The 21,558-nt window shown below is 36.2% G+C and overlaps 1 protein-coding gene and 1 long non-coding RNA gene across 4 annotated transcripts in view; one reads left to right on the forward strand and one right to left on the reverse strand.

Moving 5' to 3' along the window:
• Positions 1–787: 787 nt before the first annotated feature.
• LOC102801060 (SAM pointed domain-containing Ets transcription factor-like) lies at positions 788–19,966 on the reverse strand. Of its 3 annotated transcripts, XM_085501511.1 has the most exons (9): positions 19,935–19,966; positions 10,987–11,265; positions 8,058–8,148; positions 4,493–4,784; positions 3,745–3,942; positions 3,579–3,644; positions 3,301–3,369; positions 2,850–2,996; positions 788–2,510 (listed from the first exon to the last, which is right to left on the reverse strand). In XM_085501511.1, exons 3-9 carry the CDS (start codon positions 8,097–8,099, stop codon positions 2,335–2,337), a joined length of 990 nt encoding a protein of 329 aa, XP_085357637.1. In that variant the 5' UTR covers positions 8,100–8,148; positions 10,987–11,265; positions 19,935–19,966; the 3' UTR covers positions 788–2,334. The 3 variants fall into 3 exon arrangements, with proteins under 3 accessions (XP_085357637.1, XP_085357640.1, XP_085357638.1); XM_085501514.1 differs by lacking the exons at positions 10,987–11,265; positions 19,935–19,966 and adding an exon at positions 10,052–10,184; XM_085501512.1 differs by lacking the exons at positions 10,987–11,265; positions 19,935–19,966 and adding an exon at positions 9,136–9,831.
• LOC146750877 (uncharacterized) overlaps positions 11,263–21,558 on the forward strand; it is a 56,441-nt gene continuing 46,145 nt past the window's right edge. Inside the window, exons 1-2 of the long non-coding RNA XR_014929938.1 lie at positions 11,263–11,439; positions 18,589–18,776. This is a non-coding gene — a long non-coding RNA (uncharacterized LOC146750877). The remainder of the gene's footprint in view (positions 11,440–18,588; positions 18,777–21,558) is intronic.

A 21,558-nucleotide genomic window follows, 5' to 3' on the forward strand; every position in this document is an offset into this window, starting at 1 on the left:
TAGACTGAGTAGACACACGACACACGAATATGTCTACCTGTAATGCGCGAATCTGATTGGCCGTCATAGTCAAGAGGTATAATAATATCCAATCACCTCACAGTTTTGCTGTCCCAGCTGTCAATCTGTTATTTCACATTTATATAGTGTAACTGACATATTACTGTTTGTTATCTTAGATTGTTTTAATCTAGGCTTGGAAGAGATTTCAAATGATATAATGCCTGTTATTGTATTTTTATGGAAACTGTCGCAAACACTTTTTGCCTAATATTCGGTCAAAATATTATTTTGTACCACACAAAATACCGTCGTTGACTGCTGCCTACTATGCATACTGTTAAATACTAATTTAATATTAAATATTGCCAAGCCTTTTTTAACAAATTCCATTAAGATTATAAGTAGGTCTCTACTTCACATAAATGCATTAAATCGCTATCAGTGTTACGTATTAACCGCATAGAATAAGAAGATTACTGTTCAAACTATCTCTCATTATCAGATTATGTTTAACGCCCGAAAGCCACCACTAAAGTTTATCAGAGAAGAATATTATTTCTCAGACTAGCTATCTCCTAGGGTTAAATTCACATGCTATTGTATGTAATGAAATGGAATAGGCGATATAGTAGTACAATGCAATCAATGTGAAAAAAAGAATCCCAATAGTTTTTTAGAATCTAAATCACATATCTAACGTCTACACAATCCCCTGTTAATCATTGTCATTGTGTATGTATACTATGTCATATAAAACACATAGCGGTAAATATCATGTAAGACATTTTCCAAAGAATCTGTACAATTTATTTTGAAAGAGAAACACTACATAAAAAAATATGTACAAGTGGTGCCACAGTGACCACCATTATACTTTATAGAGGCAATGGAAATAACTTCGAGTATTTTTGTTTATGTTTCAATAATTGTATCTCGAAAAGAACAATATAACGTGATTTATCGTATAATAAAAATGTAGTTTTGGCAGCAAACATAGCAGTATTCGTTCGTTAAAATACAGAAAACTCGAATGTAATTAAAATGAATAATTCATCCAATGAATAGTGATATGTTTAAAAGCAAAACAGTATTATTATTATTATTATTATTATTATTTAATAATATATCACACCCCAATGTTTAAAACAAGATGCAAAATTATGTAAAAAACATACTTGAAGCTGTCCCTATCGCATCTTAAAAATAGAAAAAATATATTTACTATGTAAACTTGGATGGAAAAAGGAACAAAAACACTGCCACTAAACAGCGTATACTGCATGGTGAGGTAAAAATGTACAAAATATAGGTTTTTTGAGTCTGGACTAATATACATGCAATCTAGATATACTTAATATATCTCAGAGTCTGACAAATTCTCGTAATAGTGAAATGGCAGTACTATAATTATGACAATTCCTAAGATTTGACTGAATTTGGTAGAAATGTTCCCGTGCTCATTGTCGATATTAAAATGAGAGCACGTGTCGTGTTTGAAGGCACACTTATTCACAGAGAGCGAGAGAGACTGGAATGTCAAGACTACAGTAGGATTCAAGTTTGTTAACGCAATATGCCGATGGTGGAGTTCTGTCAACACAGCCTAGTTAGTGGCTTCAAAACGTCCACCACGTAATGTCATCAAACTCTCGGCTAATGTTCTTTGTACACATTTTTAAATAAATTAAAAAAAACATTTGATGAAAAATAACTTTTCAGGAATTCATCCAAAGACACGTCGATATAATACCGACTTTCACCGGAATTGTCATCAATACTCGTCATTACGAGTACTGTAATAAATAAAATGATAATAATGTTTGGTCATTATTCAAATAAAATCTTTAAGTGACTTGATTTATTGTGTTATGTTGACTGTGTGATCCGATATATACTAAAAAGGTCTGTACACAATCTGGACGCCATCCCTAGGGGAAGGGGCGTTTGCGATACGAATTAATTCAGTCGCGAACCCCTACAAATGTGACATATAAAGTCATCCAAATGTTTCCAGACTAGATGGAATATAGAATACTTGTAGTATATTGTCCACTGGATAATGCGGAATTATGGTCTCTTGGGATAGTTATTTGATTCATCTAAATCAAATTACTAGTCGGCCGATCGCCCGACAGCTGAATGTGCCAGTCACAGACTGAGTAGCCACGTTCACATTCACTCGCATTACTGAACACGTTCTTGTCTCTGCTCTAATGAAGTCTGAACACGCGATTACCCAAAAAGAACACCTTAAACTCGGTTGCCATTAACTGAACGGTATTTGGGTGACTAGAAAGAGTATATTTCCAGCGCCATTATCTGTAGATCCTTCTATGGCTTGACAAATTGGTAAACAAGTCGTTGCGAAACGTCAGTTTTCTTTATGATTCCTTTCTTATAATACTGTCTGATGGAACGGCTAAGTTTATCGTAGTTCATGGCTGGTCGGTTTTTGCGTGTACCCCAAAGCTTGGCCACTTCAACGGAATCTTCAATTTTGAAAATACCTATCAAAAACCAGATTACATTACGTTATATACTAGTAGATTAATGTTATTTTGTTCAGTTATATCGATGTTAGCTACTGAAAAAATTACAAGGGAAGTGAGTATATTCGGATTTTGTTTTTCATGACAATGACCATACTCTGACTTTAATGGGTCATTTCCCTTTTTATGTTTCATTTCATGAATACGCAAATAGATGTTGAGCAACTGACCCTGAACGATAAATAGTATTCCAATATCGAAAAAATCTAATTTATTCAAATTTTCTTTTTAATTGAACATGTATTCTGTTTTGTATATCCGAGATATCATCTACCCCGGAGTATGGTACCACTATACCTTCTTCCCTATTTAACCACCGTATACATCCACCGTATCGTTCAGGCTGTAGAAGTAACTCTTTCAAGAACTGCCAAAGATGGATGTTGGTCGTATGATTCGGCGTCATTGATGCATGAGACGCTCCTGGTGACTGTACCGACTCGTCTAAAAAGTATAAAACAAACAAACTTGTATGTGTCCTGGACAACTAGAATTTTGATGCACGAAATAATGCTTATATGGATATGAAATCATGATGACAGGCTACGCACATTTTCACATTATTAATGTAGCTGGTCTTGCTCAACGATTTTGAAAGCATAACATGGTGTGATGAGATATTACTAGCACCAGACCTAGGCGTATAGCGACTCGGAGTACTAGAGATTTATGTTGATTGATTTACCACAATGTGACCATTGGCAATGACAATTACAGTAATCTCGATATTATACATATCATTACTTACCATCACTAGCCGAGTCTGTCCCAGATGTATCCAATCTTGGACTCATCGATGTGTCCATATATTCTTGATCTAATAAAAAGGTGCAAAAGTTATTACACGTTTAGATTACGTCAGGTCTACAGGAACGCTGATCACGATTACTCTAAATAAAACGCTAGTAAGATTTTCCAAGAAAGGTGGACGAGTGACAGCGTCTCATCTCGTTGACAAATTAATTTAATTGACAAATGTATTGTTTTTGTTACAAATAACATGAGATGCGAATAAAGATTGCTTACCTTGAAAAAACGTGGCGTTCGTTGTCTGTCGGAACGACTGCTGTTCATTGACATTCATCTTCGCTGCTGAGAACAGAGAAATTGTAATGAACATATAGTCAGTACACCAGAGAAGCGGAAAAAGTAAACACATATGTTATCGAGTTTTACGATTTGAGAAACTTACCGATTCTCCAAATATCCAACTGTGCATGTATAATGTCGCCACAATGGGGCGCCCTCGCCCGAAAGTCGTCTTCCGAAAGCATACAAAGATTAATACCGTTCATTTTAAAATAATCAAAATTAATAGGAGGTATGTTGTACTCGTGTATTGTCCAAAGAAGCCACTTCTCCACATGATCTATCTTCCAATATGTCGGATCTAAGGATTCGATAAAATGTATATAAATTTATTCTCTAGTTCTCTAGTACAACTTTGCAACATTTGAAAATATGCAAAAAAATATGCCACGAACCTGGGTCTCATTCTTAAAGGACGGTAAGCGTCGCGCCATGCATGCGCGAGATATATGGGTCTCATATAAACAAAGATGGCGAATTTGACCGTTGCGCAGATCAACGAGTACAAACTGAGACGTTTCCAAGCTTTAAAGCGCGGTGGTCGTCGCGCAGCGCGTGTTCGAATTTCATGTAAATAAACGAACAGGACGCGACACGACGACTGCCGCCATTTAATTAGGTAATTTTAGGTGATTGGAAGGTATCGAAGGAGTCACCGGTAGTATTCAGTGCAAGTCACGCCCAGGTCAAACCTCATACTTGTAATTTCCATTTGAAGAGCGCAATTGATTGTGTGAAAATCAATGTTTATCAACACAAATGTCGCACATGCGCAGCGCGACGACCACCGCGCTTTAAAGTTTATTTGTTTTCAAATATATCGCGCCCAATAATATGCTACTAATATTTACCAATTGGAAGATCCAACAAACGACACGCCAGGCATACATCTCTGATTACTTCGCGTATAACCAATGAGTGGACTTTCTCCAACTCGGCATCCAATGCCGATCCCTGGTCCATATCACAGTATTGGGCGTCGCTGTATGGATCAGACGCCATGACGTCACCTTCCCGAACACGAACAGCTTGTTCGCCGTGAATCTCAGAACTGGAGTCCAGGAAAGCCTCGATTTCGGGGAGGCATGTCGTGGCATCTTGGCTATCGCCACTGTTTTCGTACTCGCAGGGGTAATTCCCCATCTGTAAAAAACACAAAGTCGGTTACTTTTTGATTGTGTCGGCATTGATGTTATACAATATACAATTAGACTTTTTTTGTATATTACTTTTCTGTCAACAACTGAATATTACCTTCTTGATGCTTCGAAGAAATAAGTAAATTCATTTCGAGTCAACCCGGAAATATTATTTATTATCTACTCAAACAAGATGTTTTGATTGCAATTTTTTGGAAAGTCAGTTGAAAAAATGTATCCCGAACTTTTCGAAACCTTCCCCGATTTCCTAAAAGGTCAGCGGAAATACGTGATATCCGTACTCCTCTCGTGTCACACGCAGTGCTGATAAAGTGTTTCCATTTTGTTTTATTCCCTGCTTTCAAAGCTCTAAAGTAATCAAAGACAATGATAACATAACTATATATTATGATGCATGTTGTGGTGGAAATTAACTTTTATTAATATTTCATTTCTAAAAAAAATGACAGCGTTGGGCAGCATCATTGTTGATCATAACACTGTGTATGTGAAAACCGCGGGAAAGACAACGTTTTGCATAATAGCCACTAACAGAACATGATTCCTGCAAGGATCGACTATGATCGAACTTTGGAAAGTACGGCATCAAAGTCACTAAAACTACAAAAGAATACAACAAAATGAACAGCAATAAAAAAAACTTAGAGAATAAACAATGACCCTTGGTTGAACTGCGATAGTCGTATAGGGCCAGTATTTACGAGTACCACTACTTCTGAATGGCCTTGTATTGACACGTTCTCGGCTTTCAACCAATGATTACCGGTTTAGTTTATTGTTTACACTTAAAATTCCCCAGGAGGGTTACATAGCAAAAAAACAAACACAGAATACAGCACAATATAAAATACAAATGAAAAAAGGAGTAAACACATCAAATATATCTACGAATTGATATGTTGCTGTCTTGCATCTGTATTTATTTTGATTAAGTACAATGTCTACGTTAATATATTCGTTACTCATTAGAAAATATAAATTTGTCATTTGCATAGAGAGCCGTGAAAATGATATGGGATCATTAGAGAAAACGTCACTATAGGTTGTTTTATTTGTGCTTGTCACAGTGTTCACCGTATATATCGTGATTCTATATATCGAAGCTACTTATAAGTTTGTGGCTGATCGGTTAAAGGGCAGTGGTCGTCGCGCAGCGCGTGTTAGAATTTCATATAAATAAATAATGTATCTTACACGCCCTGTGTACGTCGCTATGAGTCCCATATCAAACAGGACGCGGCACGACGACCACCGCGGTCAAACAGCGATTTGTTTATTGACAACTTTTAACGTACAAGATTCCAAGTTCGACCATGGAAGCTTCTAATACCTTCTATGCTTCGACTCAACTGAATATGGACCTTGATCTTTCACTCAATGTGAAAACGAGGCTGTCAATGACGTCACTGATGCACGGAAGGGATTTCCCCCATTTAACAGTCACCAATGTTTTCCTAGAATTACTGGCAAAAGTGAATGTTGTGTCTGTTCTCATGTGTAGGCGATATAATTGTTCTTCTTATCTGTTGTTTTCGACATCGGTACGTGGTATTTGATATTGGGGCTTCTTTGTCTATTTTCACTATCAATTGAATGAACGCCGTGCACGCGGACAAGTTGTTAATCCCACGGATTACACAAAACAAATTTGGGAAATTAATTTAATTAATCCGTTAACTACATTTAATTGAAGTTGCGCCTCTAATTTGATTATTTGTTTATATTAATGAATGCTGTTCATATTCAAACCAATGGTATATTTCATATCTATATTTACCCACATCCGTCGATTATTAAAGTATATAAAATAACATATCAACCAACCAATCACAGCATTAACTCGTCACCTATCAGGTCATCGTCCTGACAACACTATCGCGAAACCATAAAGTTATATAAAGGTGTGCATTTAGGGACAGTCCCTTTTCGTTCCCATTTGTGTACCTGCGCATCGCGTTGAAGGACGCTGACATGGAATTTCATTATAATAGAGTTCTGACCGCAAATTAGACCAATGTTAAAACATGCAAAATGTATTTTCGTGGCGGAACAGTTAGGCAGTTGTTAACACCTACCACGTCGCTCACTCCGGTACGTGCCCCCAACAACTTGACGAGTTACTTCAATGACGTGAGCTATGTGAAATGTAAAATTATCAAAATTAAATTTTACGACCAAGAAAATGAAATATTCAAATATTGGAAACCATGGCCCGACGTAGGTATGCCTTGAATAGTCGGGTCTGACATGCATTGCTTACTCAGCCCTGATGGTGACTTTAGTGTAAATCAAATCGTGTTGCTTATATTTGTATGTTGCAAACACCATCCGGGTACTTGGGTGCGACGATATATGCACCGCGACGTTTCAGCGGGTTTCATGTACTTGTTTTCAAATAGGGTCCACACAATAAACACTGTTCAACATGTTGTGGCATGGAGTGGTGTATTTTCAACTTAGGATCTTAATTTCGAATGCGTTCTTTATAATCGATCTTGTCAACAACAATTTAGCAAGACTCCAAAATCTTTATCATGCTGCCTATTGTGCCCTCGTGAAAGTTTTAGTGAGTAGGGGCTACATACTACTATACTTTTAAAATACAATCTGTATTGAATATTATTACTAATTATTGTTCTCAATATATTATTTGTAATTGCATAAAATATTAATCTAGTTTTCAAATACATGAGTTCCGCCTTGTTTGTGTTTATCATAAACCTTATTTCATGAATTCGATCGATATATATTTAAGTTCCCATCACGACAGATGAATTCGATGCTGCTTGATCAGATAAATCGGATTTGATCAGTGAGATTGTGTAAAACGACATTAAACCGCAAATTCTAATGTCCTGTAGTTTTTTTTTTAAATCCGACGTGTTCATTTACATCAGATACATCATCTGAAATTAACCCGTTGGTGTAAGAGCAAGGCAGAATCGCTGAAGTCGAGCAAGTTGCTCGAAAAAATGGATGAGTTGGTCGTAACTCTGTGACTAATTTATAAGTGTATTACTTTAATCAATGTGAATGTTCAATTTGAATCATGGTACATCTTGACACTGTAAAATTTGACCAAACCTTAGTTTTAAGCCAATAATTGAAAATTGACGGTCGATTGGGAATAATGCATCTCAGTCTCTCAGTAATTTCAGGTGACGGCCCTAGACTACTTTCTAGTCTAGCTGCATTACTTATTCTTACCCTCCGATTTGTTACGTAGCTTGTGTTTAGGTTGACGGTAATTACTTACATTTGTCAAGGATTCCACTGGAATTGTCCTACAGCCGTACATTGTCAATTAAATTAAAGCTGGTCGACAGAATATTGACGATACTGATAACCTAGAAATTAAAAAAAAGATCTTTAACTATAATGACTAGCAAGATTTTAAATATTTCCATGACTCTAATTTTGTTTATTATAAATGAAAACAAGTCTGGTCGCAATTAATAAAAAAATAATTGTACGACCCATCATACAATTAAAATAAAATAGTCAGATGAACACAAAAGTACACACATGTAATTAAAACACAAAAAAAACACAGAAATTAAATAATAAGTTAGGCCTACTTATAATATATATAGTAATCAATAATCACTGATCATGATAATATCTCAACGTAATAGGTAGCATTATTAATTCATTGTATATGTTCACCGGGGCGCGTTATAGCTCGGATGGAATTACGCCAACATCCCGTGTCAAAGACACGTTGCAGCTAGGATGGGATCACGCCAACAACCCATAACAGAGGCTCGCTGCAGCTAGGATGGAATCACACCAACAGCCCATGACAGAGACTCGTTGCAGCTAGGATGGGATCACACCGACGACCCAGGACAGAGACTCGTTGCAGCTAGGATGGGATCTCGCCAACAACCCATGACATAGGCTCGTTGCAGCTAGAATGGGATCACACCAACAACCATGACAGAGACTCGTTGCAGCTAGAATGGAATCACACCAACAACCCATGACAGAGACTCGTTGCAGCTAGGATGGGATCACACCAACAACCCATGACAGAGGCTCATTGCAGCTAGGATGGTATCACACCAACAACCCATGACAGAGGCTCATTGCAGCTAGGATGGGATCACACCAACAACCCATGACAGAGACTCGTTGCAGCTAGGATGGAATCACGCCAACAACCATGACATAGGCTCGTTGCAGCTAGGATGGTATCACACAAACAACCCATGACAGAGACTCGTTGCAGCTAGGATGAGATCACAACAACAACCCATGACATAGGCTCGTTGCAGCTAGAATGGAATCACACCAACAACCCTTAATAGACAGATAGCTGCGCGTATACTCACCTTACATATATTAGCGTTGGGGAGAATAGTGCGAAAAACCGCAGTGAAGCAGTATTACGTACTGTCAGAAAATTAGTCCAGACATTCCCTGTTCGAAGTTCCCTAAACGATTCGTATTTGAACAAGTTAGCGTGTATATTATTGTGTCACGCGTCACGGCATTCCATTTTGACACGAGGGTCAAAGGTTTCACCAATAGCAGACAGTCACACTATGGGAAGTCTTGATCATTGGCTGGATGATAGAGGGGCGTTGCCATGTACTCACACGTTCGTCCTCTTTCATTTGCAAAAGTTCGCAGAAATAAAGGAGGTGTATTCGGAATATAGAATTGATTGCGATGAGTTCAACTCATGACGGAGAACCATGAATTATTGAACGGTGTCATTTTGGACATAACCTCCAGAGAGCTGCGACAGAGTCGCCGACCGACAAAACCACCCACAGACTGTTCGTACCAGCACACACTCAACGCTGCGTCTGATGCAACCGACTGCGCCCACGTATACCAATTCTACATAATACTATACTTATCGGTTTCGTGCAACACGTTCCTCCACCTAATGTAGTGGAACACAAACATAAATATGTCACGGGCAGCAGACTCGTTACGGCCCCGGTGCCACATTGTCTTTATCAAAATGCATTGTAGTTCAACTATTACTGTCAATGCTATCATGATCTAACCTGAATCCCGCAACGTCCCCCACGTCCCTCCACGTCAAATAGAATGTGCCGAATTGAACCTTAAGGGAAATCCCCTTCCTAGCACCTTTCTGCTCCCATGCAATCATATCACCAACTCATGAAAACAATACGCCTAATTATTCGTTTTTTCATAAAATAACAGGTGTTTCTTTAAAAGCATATTTTGTTTTGCAAATTTATACAAATTTAAAATAAAAAACTACTCAACTGTGTGACTTCTTCAAATTCAGAGTTGGAGCCGATGCCACGACTCGCCTTGTACGTAAGGTATAGCTTTGGTTAAATGTGAACGCCAGTAGTCATGGACACGACACGGTATGCAAATGTGATTGTTACAACATTTAAATACAAATACTAAAAAGATATCGGATCGAGTCGACTCTGAACTGTCATGAAAATAAAAGTTTGCTGAGTCGGGAACATTTGTGCTAATTGAATTAGCTCAATCTTTCTACTAATAAAATAGAATTTGGATTTTTCCAGAAGCCAATACCACAAACTAAATGTCATGATTACTATAGATTCATGATTACATAAACGCCTTATCGAATCTCGCAGAATATACTCGATCGATTGTCCCATTATGCCGTAGGCGCGGCGTCTGTTCCCTTAATGTGTACCCCGTCTAACCTCACTGGCTTTGTAGAAAAACCATGTAGAGCACCAACTGTTGGAAATCGCTCCCCCAACTTGTCGGAAGATAAAATATCACTACGTGGTTAAAACTTACCAAAACTATTTTCTACAAGTTTAACCCGGGACTGAAAGCCCTTGTATGGTGTACATTTCAATTTTGGTCTCCCGATACGAAACCAAAAGTCTGCATTATATTCTAAATGTCACGAACGTTTGTTCGCCGGTTGTAAAATATTCTTACACACTGCCTGACATATTCGCTATTAATCTGAGCGCACGCAACATGTACGTGATTCAAAGCATAAACTCTATGTAGTCTTTATTTACCCCCACCCCACCCCCAAGAAAACACGTTCTATATATTTGGATGATTTAAAAACAAATTAAATAAAGTACAATGAAGTTACTCTTACGGCAACAAGGAGTACCATGTCTCTAAAATAGACACGCCGCTAAAACGTCGACGCTTATGGTTATATTTATGTTAGCAATAAAGGCTCAACTCACCTGTGTCCAATTCCTTAATCGGACGGAGTGATGTGCGATTAATGTGAAATTCGACAGTAGTAAAACAAGACGCTGCTACTTGGCAATTTATATTTCTGCTTCTGCCCACAACTTGGAGCTCAACTAAAGTAATGCCAGAAAATACCAGCATACCACGTGATTGTCTGTTGACGAATCACAGCCCACTTCATAAAGAAGTCCCGCCTCGAGTGATATTAATATGAACAATTTTCCTTGACGTATTGTTTATCAAATCCCCGGATTAAATCACAGATTAAACTAAAACAAAATAACAGAAAACAATCATTACTCTCATTCAACAATTTCAAGAAGATTGTTGATTGTATGCAGTCAGTGGAATAGTTATTGTTCTTTCTTCGTTGTTATGAGTTTGTAAGTCGTCGCCATAGAGTCGTCTCTTCGTACTTATTTCAAGTTGAAGTCGAAATCAAGGTAAATGCACAATAATTTTGAGAACATGTTTTTTTTTTATTATTCATAGCAACAGGTGTCTGTCTATTACAAAGTGTGTCGCCTAAATTGTTGTTGTTTGTTACTAATAAGTCTCGACATACGCGAATGCTTCAAGTCATAAATGGCGGGCTGTATGCTATATAAGTGTGAGTGCGAAGTCTGTTGCAACTTGTTAGAAAAAAACACACTTTGCATTGACTGTTGCACGCAGCTGTGTTTAATAAAATACGAAAGCTTGGTTCGTGATGACCCAATGGGTCAGACCAGTGGGGGAACATTGTCAGATTGTCTTAACGAAGACTGTACTATTTTTGTTGTTTTTACCCTTTTTTATATAACACGCCACTCAAACGTCCCCTGACTTCACCCAATAGTTTATGTCATATTGTAACATCATTCCATATTGATTGTTGTGTTTACTGCGGAGGTAAATATTACTATATTATCAGGTAAATATCGCAAATTGAAAACAATACTCAGAAACAACATTTTGGCGACCAATTACCGGTTAAGCTGTTCGATCACTGATACCACACTGGTACAGCGACTGAAAGTCAAAATTAAGCATTTTGCATATCTCCTTATTATTCCTCTGTATATCCGAGATGTGCATGCATTTTCATCTGATCATACATATATTTTGCCGGCTTAGAAGACCAGACTTGTTTGACCAGGTAAATTTGATCGTTTAAATCGGCAATTCTACGGGCCATAGCGTTGACACGTTGCACGCAATCACTTTTTAATATGCACATCCCTGTGCGCACATTGAAAACACTTAGTTGAAACAATCTGAGGTAATCTCAAACGGGTATCAAATTCACTATATGAAACCCATGTGTTGAGGCAAGACAATATATCACACAGATAGACCAACGCGAACTGGAGAAGTAGAAAAATAAACCAGCTTTCCTATTATCTCCTTTCATGGTAAAAGCACCAACGCTATCCTCGCCTTGTTCCTCGAAGACAAGATGATGACATCATCATTATAACGTCGTTTGCGCATGCGCCCACAATGTTTCCTGTATTTTAGGAACATGTCAAATTGAGAATTAAAATCTGATAGTTTATAATATAAATATAAATTTGGGTTTGAAGAGACTCATTGTGCTAAAGAGCCACTGTGAAATTCAAATAAATTCATACTTAGGAAAAACAATAAGAAAAGGTATTTCTTGAGTGGTACGCAAATAAATACTGCAGAAGTAACCACAGTTCCAGCAATAATAAAAACAACCCCAGACCTGCATCGAACGTTCGTTAGCATATAAGCCTATGAGGTTCATCATATCATTTCTGATCTATAATTCTCTATTTGGAGTAAAGAAATATAAACCAAATGCTAACTCAATTGCTTTTCCCGGCAATTCTGGATATATAGTATGAATATAATATCTTTGATTTGGTTGTTGTACATATGGCATATTGTTATTTGTCGACTAGCTGAAACTGTAGTTAATTTGAAAATAATTATCATGATTTAACTCGCCCCGATATAGAGAATTCTGGAATTCAAAGAGCGTTCATCAACATGTGTTATGCTTTATTTATTTGTATATATACAAAACTGTTTTAACTTTCGTGTATTGTTTCTGTCATTTCTAATCCTCTTTCCGTTACAGACGTATACCTTGATCTTAGGGATGACTAATAGAATCTGTCACAGACTTTGACATTACTAGGCGATGCGTTGTGTATTACATTCCGTAATAATTTAAAGCAATTTCCAAAATATCTTTGTCACATAATCAAAAGAATAGTTATATACAATAAACCCATGATATAAGTTTCAATGCAAAGCATGGTGGCTAAAATCCCACAGAAAATCCGGAATTGGTAGCAAGATTTGGGTAAAACCAGTGCCATGCCCCACGCTCGAATGTAATTAAGTATACTATTCAGGAGTTCTTGTTTAGAACTGACGCTGTTTTGGTTCTATCCAGATCTGAATTATTTAAGTTACGCCTTATATGTGAAACCGTTCAACAAAAGCGAAAGTTTGACAGCACAGCAAGTGGCTGGGGTCTACAGAACATAAAACTATACCCAATACCCTGGATCCGCATTGAACAGACAAAATGGTGTCTCCGAATCAACCAGTAGTATGAAATAGAAGATATTTGCCATCAGGCGACCGAAACTATTTAATTGATATACAAAAATGAGTTTATGGGGTGACACTGTTTTAAATTTTGATGAAAGTGATGGAACGTCTAGCTTCTGAAGTATATATTGTTGGTGCGATATGAAACCTAATTAAGATGCAAGTGTTTTAAAGGTCATTAATTTACTTATTTTGCAGTAATACACTGTGTCATAAATAATATACAATCTGTCTGTTATATTCATCATTGTCAGTAATACATCAAACAGCCAGACGAATAATTGTTATGGTGATATTAGTCACGCTCACTATACACTGGCAAAACAATAGCTACATATGTATTACACATGTGTGAAATGTTACATCTTGATAACGATGACTAATCGATAGAACAGCCGACTACGCTGAGAGTCACGACTCGAGAAACTAGATCTCTTTTAAGACATAGGGGTCAGAATGAGTCATTTGCCCATAATTGCCAACGTGGCAGGGTTTCTATCTTCCCAGGGTATGTACGAATAACTGAGCGGTGTTGACATAGCAATGACAGGTTCAGATGCATATTTGATAGAAGTTAAACGGGGTAGGGATTAAAGACACTACTTATAGCATACTCATGTCTGTTCGAAACAAAACAACTCTTTAAACGCAAGATACATATGTATATTTTGATTTAAGTTGAAAAAAACATGGTTCGGATTGTGCAAACTTTTCAATTGTCAGTTGGAATTCTAAATATTGATGTTTGACCGCAGTGAAATTGACTATATATTATATAAGTGTTAAGTAAATTGCTGAGATTTGTACGTTAATTCTATCAACAATATGTTACGTACTAGACTAGTGACGTTTGAATATCGGGACAGATAATTATCAGTTATGATGTTAATTTTAAATCATTGTAACAAGCACCTGATTATCTTTGCTAATATTTTTTTTGTGGTTTCCTTCCCATGCTATATGATGACTCGATATGTGTTCCTATTATACTCAAGTATTAAAAACGTTTGTTTAGATCTTGTCTTCCACGTAGTCTGTTTGGTTGCGGTCACGGTTACTAGTAACCGTGGTTTGGTGGAATAGATTTGCCCCGACTGAGTGGATTTTAAACATGGAGATTGTTCAATATCCCGAATTTAGTCAACATATTCTGTTTCACGACTGTGTTGACATCCGCAGATGTGTTCAAAATAATGTGATCCGTTCATTATTTATATAACACGACTTTATAAACTTTATATTTCGAAGGTTTTCCCTAGATCATAACACTTAAATATACTGCAGCTATCACATTAACCCAAATTCTATACACTTCCTCTTCCTCATCGAAAAAACTGCAATATTTTGAAAAGTTGAACCACAATCACAAATATTCCAATGAAGATTATTTAAAAATGAAATTCAAGATATGTTTTTTTAATTTAACAATACGAAGTAGTTTCGAAATTTTACTTCAATGATCGTCAAAATTTATCGACATTTTTTTCATTGTGATGCCATTGGAATTTTTACACAGACGTGCCCTGACTGTCGGTATATAATATTAATATAAATTAATGTTTTGACGTTATTATTTTAGAATTATAAAAATCTAAACCAGATGCTTTTATTCTATCATGTTGTAAATCTCAACTTACTGGTTGAAATTTTGGTGTATACAAACAGCTTTATTTAGTTCAATCGCTTTTTAAATAAAACCACATATTGTTGTTATAACAATAGTAGACATCTAGCTGTGCACACATGGTACTTATGTATCTGCTAGTTTCTTAAGACAAACCTTATTTTGGGACGACATTACAGACATTACAGCTTTCTGTCATGTTTTCAATTTAAAATTATATTGCACTGTCAACTGAGAACATATTGTTGGACGTCAACCACCCATTTATAGATAGGCATGACAATAATGACATTTACGTTTATAAATTTTGGAAGCTAGGTATACAAAAGAACTAGGAGGAAGTTATACAGTGTATTTGTGCAACGCCATACATCGTCGTACATCGTGCGTTCGAATTTCAGTTAAACAATGTGTTTTACACGCGTTGTGTACATCTATGGGTCCCATGTCGAACAGGACGCAATGTGGCGACATTGACGTTTACATGTATGTTTCAAATTTAATTTCATTAAACATTTCTCTTAGAAATGTTGATTTCATTAAACATTTCTCTTAGAAATGTTGAGATTTAAAAAAATGGCTGTTGAACAATGTGGGAAAACCAAACATTATAGAACAATTGCAAAATCGTTTTCTTTCACGAGTAATTATATGTTTGGAGTATTTGTAACATCTTAATTTCAGTGTTTATTGACATTCTCGCCAGTTTTGAATAAAATTACCCCCGGACCTGAAGTCGCCCAGTCACCATTGTTATACATACCATACAACATTACAGTTGATTATAAAATGCCAGTCCAATATAAATGTAACACTACACCATACTAGACTGCAGTTGTTTTGAGAAAGAAACCTACTCATGAATTAGGTTAAATAGCGGGACCGTGTGCATTACACTTCATTTGAAACTATTTTTAAGGACAGTGAATGTGTCGTGACGAGGAGCACGTCTACCTGCAGAGACAGGGTGCTTTGCCGTGATCACGGGTTTGAATTCTGTGTTTGGTGTTTAGTGTTGTGATGCATGTAAAAAGTTTGGTGTACAAATGGTTCCCACGGTGGAATATTATGTCACATCTCAAACTGTACACTGCTGACATAGGATGAACAAATATATGTAATAAAAATATATATAGCATGGTATCTTCATGTTTACTTGATTTTATAATCAGTTTCGTTCTGCTTTCATATCGTCAATGACAATAGAATTAGTGTTATCTGTAAAACGAATATAGTTTAAAATCCTTGTGGATATGAATGGCTGCATAGCCAAGCCCTGAGGCACACTATGTTTGAGATCCATGAATAAAGAGCATTCCCTATCAAATTGAACACACTGTTTCCTATTATTTTAAGTAACTTTTAAACCATTCAACGCCTGTACTCCCACATGGTGGTGTCTTTGGTAATATCATGCCATGAATTATAATTTAAAATGCTTTGGACAGGTCTTAAAAGAATCCAATGACACATTCGTCATTAGCTTTTGATGCCAATAATGGTGGCGTCACTAAGATTTACTGAGAGCATGTAGGTCAAGTGATTTGTGATTTTGAATATCTTTGAAACACCCGAAAGAATTTGTATTGGGCGACAGATCTGTTAACTTGAATATTAGAGTTATATTTGCGAGTCTCATGAAATTTGGGACTTGAAAGATACATTTAAAATGTACGTAATTGGTGCAATCAAATAGGTTGCATTTATTTTAATGAATTTTGTAGTTAATTCATCTACGCATGTACCTTTAATGATATTTTTTCAACAAGAGATTAACAAATCTGACCGGATTGTTTAAACAAGTATTTAAAAAAAACTGTTCTGTGTAGTATATTGTTAACATTTGTTTTGTCCTCATTAAATTCTGTCATAACAATATTTCCGTTAAGCAAATCGTAAAAGATTTATTAATGTATTTTTGTAGGATTTGTAACTGATTCTGGCATTCGCGGAATCTTTATAGAGTTAGTTTTCCCTCTTAATTACAGGCAGTTTGTTTACCACGGCGTCCTAGATTTGCCAATTATTGTAGGGTTGTAATTTGTTGGAGAATCCATTATCAGCCAGTTTAGCGGAGTGTTGTGTGATTCTGATTGGTTTATTTAATGTTGGACTGGATGAAGTGAAATTGTTATTAGAGTGATAAAGTAGAATAGAATACCAATCAGATAAAATATTATCCAGTATTGATGATATTTTGCAGTTTTGCAAATTCCTAAAATGTAGGATTGTTTTTTTGGCATCGTTTCTATATAATCAAAAGATTTCAAATTTGGTTTATTATGAAATCTAACTTACAGAAGTATATTGTCAATTCTTTTACTTCCCACTGTTATGTATTGGTTTTATCCACTAAAGAAATATGTAAAGTTATTGAACCCATAACACAGATGATTGCTATTAAAAAAGTATTATTTTTTAATGATTTTTTTTATATTACAATCTTGCTATTCGCCGGACTTTAAATTCATAGATTTGCCAGTGAAACAAAGAGTTATATTGTAATTTTACATGTTGTCATGAATTTAATGCAGCGAATATACAACTTTAAAACTCAGTGAATAATTAATGTGTTTACAGTAATTGAGCGGCACTACATCAGATTACTCATAATGAATTATATTAAGGGAGAATAGAACTCGGCTACCTGTTCTTTCAAGAAGCACGTCATTATAGGAAGCACACGGATGCTGCGAGTATTATTGATAATTATGAAATATAGACGAAGCATTTGGTTTCTCAATTGAATGGATTGAAAAGCTGATGGCTAACACAATTTAAAAGTGTTATTTCATTGTTCAGACTACTGCCAAACTTGATTAATAATGTTTTCGGGACGGTAATGATTTAGATTTACGTGTTGTAAACGGAAACAACGTAATGATCTATAATTCACATTGAAATTGTATTCACACATAGAAAATATGTGAAATATCGCTCCCAGAATAAGCTAAAACATAACATATCTTAAAATATGAAATATTAAGTAGAGACATTGTACAGACAGTACAACATACTTGAACGCATTAGGTTCTTATCCCATAGACACACAAAACCTCAGTTATATTTATAAAGTAATTTAATTTAATTTAAGAGTCTCGCTTACATTCAAATTCTGCAGTCAATTAATTTTTCCATGTCAACTAATGTTAAATAAAACATGTCAACGTTTATAGAAATATATTTATGATCACTATATATCAGTATAGATATAATTGCTTAGGGAATGGTATCTCACCAATTTGCAAAGTGCGAATGCAACTTTAAAGTTACTGTAGTGAATTATAGAACTAAACTCGTTTTTTTTGCCCAGTGATACTTTAAAGTTGTTTTTCTTTTGTTTTATTGTGCACGCCGTGACGATCAACAGCTCACGCATGCCGATTTTTCATTACAGAGTGTTTTGTGGTGTTTTATATCAAACATTTATCTGTGAAGTAGTGGTGTGATGGACAAATATACGAACTTGGATGAACAAGATGGTGGACTTGATCACATACTAAGGCAGAAGTACCACGTGACAATCAAGCACATAACCTAGAACGAACTAGGACGAATATTGACAAACTCAGATGAACATATCAGGTGATTATCGACTGCCTTTTTATAAGTATACATGACAGCAGACCACCTAAACATGTGCACGTGCATCAGTAGTTGAATGAATGAATTAATGGATGAATGAATGAATATTCTGATGAGCAGTGTCTTAAAAAGCAAAAGTGTAGATAAGCGATGTAAAGTTGTGCACCATGACTTGTGGGACACCGTACTTGTAATATGTGAACGGTTGCTTGTGTGTACTTTTTTGCGTATATTTTAAAACGGTCAATTAAAAAAACATGTAGACATAAACAAAATTACGACACTGCATAAACTCATTTATGACATTAAAGTAAGGATAGCGACGCCATTCAAATTCTTTCCCTAGTCTTGCCCATCATTTAAAGTTCCAGAATGATCCCAATATGTATTTAGTAGGAGCTAATTTGGTCACGTGTCTCGTGTCATATGCCTCGTGCAGCTCTCACAATCCTAATAAGGACCGCATTGTGCCTTCGTTTCTAACCTATTTCTAGCCTACTCTCATCCGGATAGGGATGGAGAGTCTGATTACACGATAAAATCGTGATTCTCAAATTAGGAAGTACTTTCGATGTTACCCTATTAATATGGAATATTATTGGAAAATATGCTATCTTTTAGTTATAATACCGCTCACAGACGCGTGATCATCACCCCGTGGTGCCACTTTTCTGAACTTTCCCTCCCTCCCACAAAGGCGCGTGCACGGGCTGGTGCATTTTCATGACACTTATGATGCAAGACCAGGTTTCACTCTGAGTAAACAGAAACTAAATGCACAAGAAGATGACGATGACGCACTAATGCAAACCACGTGAAACATTGCGTTTTAACTTATTGTTTATGGATTCAAGATAAAACATTTCATGTAATCGAAATTCATTCACTTAACGCAAATACAAGCTAAAATTGAATTTGTCTTAGGATTGAAGATTAACTAGAAAATTGTAGTTCTATTATGAGAGAGCTGAAAATAGGCAACTTTGGCTTGAATATATCTCCGTTCATCGTTCGTAAAGTCAAACATGATTGTTGACTTAATTGACAGAATACTACTGGGAATTGCTCAAAACAGACTCACGTCTTTCAAGAGAGATGTGAAAACAGGCGAAACGCTGAGATCTGTTTATGTCACTCCATAAAAATCACGATTCTTACCGTCAAACCCGTCTGTCATCTGCACACCATCGTCTTCCTTGTGAAATCACTAGTTACGCTTATTGTGCCCAGTATAAGCAAAATCATCTACGGGGACGCCCCTTCAAAATCAGGTTATTGTTCTATACGAAGAATCGTCCTTGCCACGTACTCAGAATCAGAGTTGCACGAGTGTGTCCTTTTAATTCACACTATTATTTCAAATAACTTATTTTTAACACTACTTCCTTCTACGCAATTGAATAAAAGGTGAGGGGGGTGTTCACAACTTTTTAGTTTATCTTCCCGACAGGCAAAATTCATCGTAACAAAGAGGTGAATTATATTTATAAATGTTTATTACAATCGGTCAATATTCAATCTCAGACAATTAATAAATTTATTAGGGGTCTGAGATTCAATGAGGAAACCCAGAAAAAGACCCATGGACAATGTGCGCTTCCAAATAGCTCCCATGGCCAATGAAAGTGTTTACATCGGGTGTGAATGAAGCACAAATATTTATTTTTTATTTCCATACAAAAACATTTATGCTTTCATGAAATTCGCTGTAATTACAGTAAGCGTTCGCCTGTATTTCGTCGAGCACAGCACGTTCTAACTACCTATTTAGAGTGCGCTATAAAATACACTTTCGATGTGTCCAAGGCCGTGAACAGATATATATCACTTATATATCATGTGTAAACTTATTAACTGAAAATAGATGAAATAAAACACACTTGCATAGGGTCAGACAATTCGATTTTTGAAGCGGGACAAAAGAACCGGGAGCAATTGTCAGTAGTACTACATGACCAACTAAAGTTGCTAGGTAATTATGCAAACATTTTAGTAACGGCAGATTCGAACGTGATAATGGAATACTTAAATTCAAGTGCTCATAAAAAAGTAACACTGATGCCATGGACATGTTAATTCTTTATATTTTAAGGTAAGAAAATGAGTCCAGGAAATGGACCATACGTCGATTTCACGGAGGACGTGTTACTCGTCTGTCGATGGAAGTAATAATGAATATTACTGATCGATTTATGTGGATTTTTAACCCTTAAGTGAAAAGAGACAAAGTGTGTGATTTACATATTATTTATTACAGCGTATTTTCAACATATTGTATAGGAAATGCATTGATTACATGATCACACGAAACCTAGTAAAATGACGCTTATGCCAGTGGGTACACCGAGTCATATGGCTTCAGTTCATGCGAAGGAAGCGTGTTCACGACCCCAGGATTGCATTAACACGCCGTCTCTCCATGGGAAATCGCTAGTGAAATTCATATCGCAAATGTGAATTGTAACAATTATAATATGGAAGCGGATGTATTCAATTAAAATTGAATTTTATATACTTACTAAGATTACAAACTATTTTTGAAAATGGTGATGTAAGTTGGTACACACAAATAACTCAATGTCATGATTTCTGACACCTGCTGCAGTTTCCTGTAAACTCGCCAAACGTATTGACCACTGCAGAAATAACCTTTTTACATTCTTCCAACCACCAGAACTAAAATATGAGAGAAACACAAAATTACAACAAATTTACGACACCGTGCAACTGAATAGAACTGTGAATTGTCGAGCTGAAATGTACCTTGAAAATCTGAATGCAG

This window comes from Saccoglossus kowalevskii, chromosome 1 (assembly GCF_978046115.1).
Source record: "Saccoglossus kowalevskii chromosome 1, keSacKowa6.1, whole genome shotgun sequence".
NCBI lineage: Eukaryota > Metazoa > Hemichordata > Enteropneusta > Harrimaniidae > Saccoglossus > Saccoglossus kowalevskii.

Bases quoted from the DNA above. Each gene is read 5' to 3' on its own strand.
- LOC102801060 (XM_085501511.1), bottom strand. From the start codon at position 8,099: ATGTACGGCTGTAGGACAATTCCAGTGGAATCCTTGACAAAT. The intron at 3,370-3,578 runs GTAAGCAATCTT...CCTTTTTATTAG, and splicing joins GAACGCCACGTTTTTTCAAG to ATCAAGAATATATGGACACA. The intron at 2,511-2,849 runs GTATAGTGGTAC...GGTTTTTGATAG, and splicing joins GTGGTTAAATAGGGAAGAAG to GTATTTTCAAAATTGAAGAT.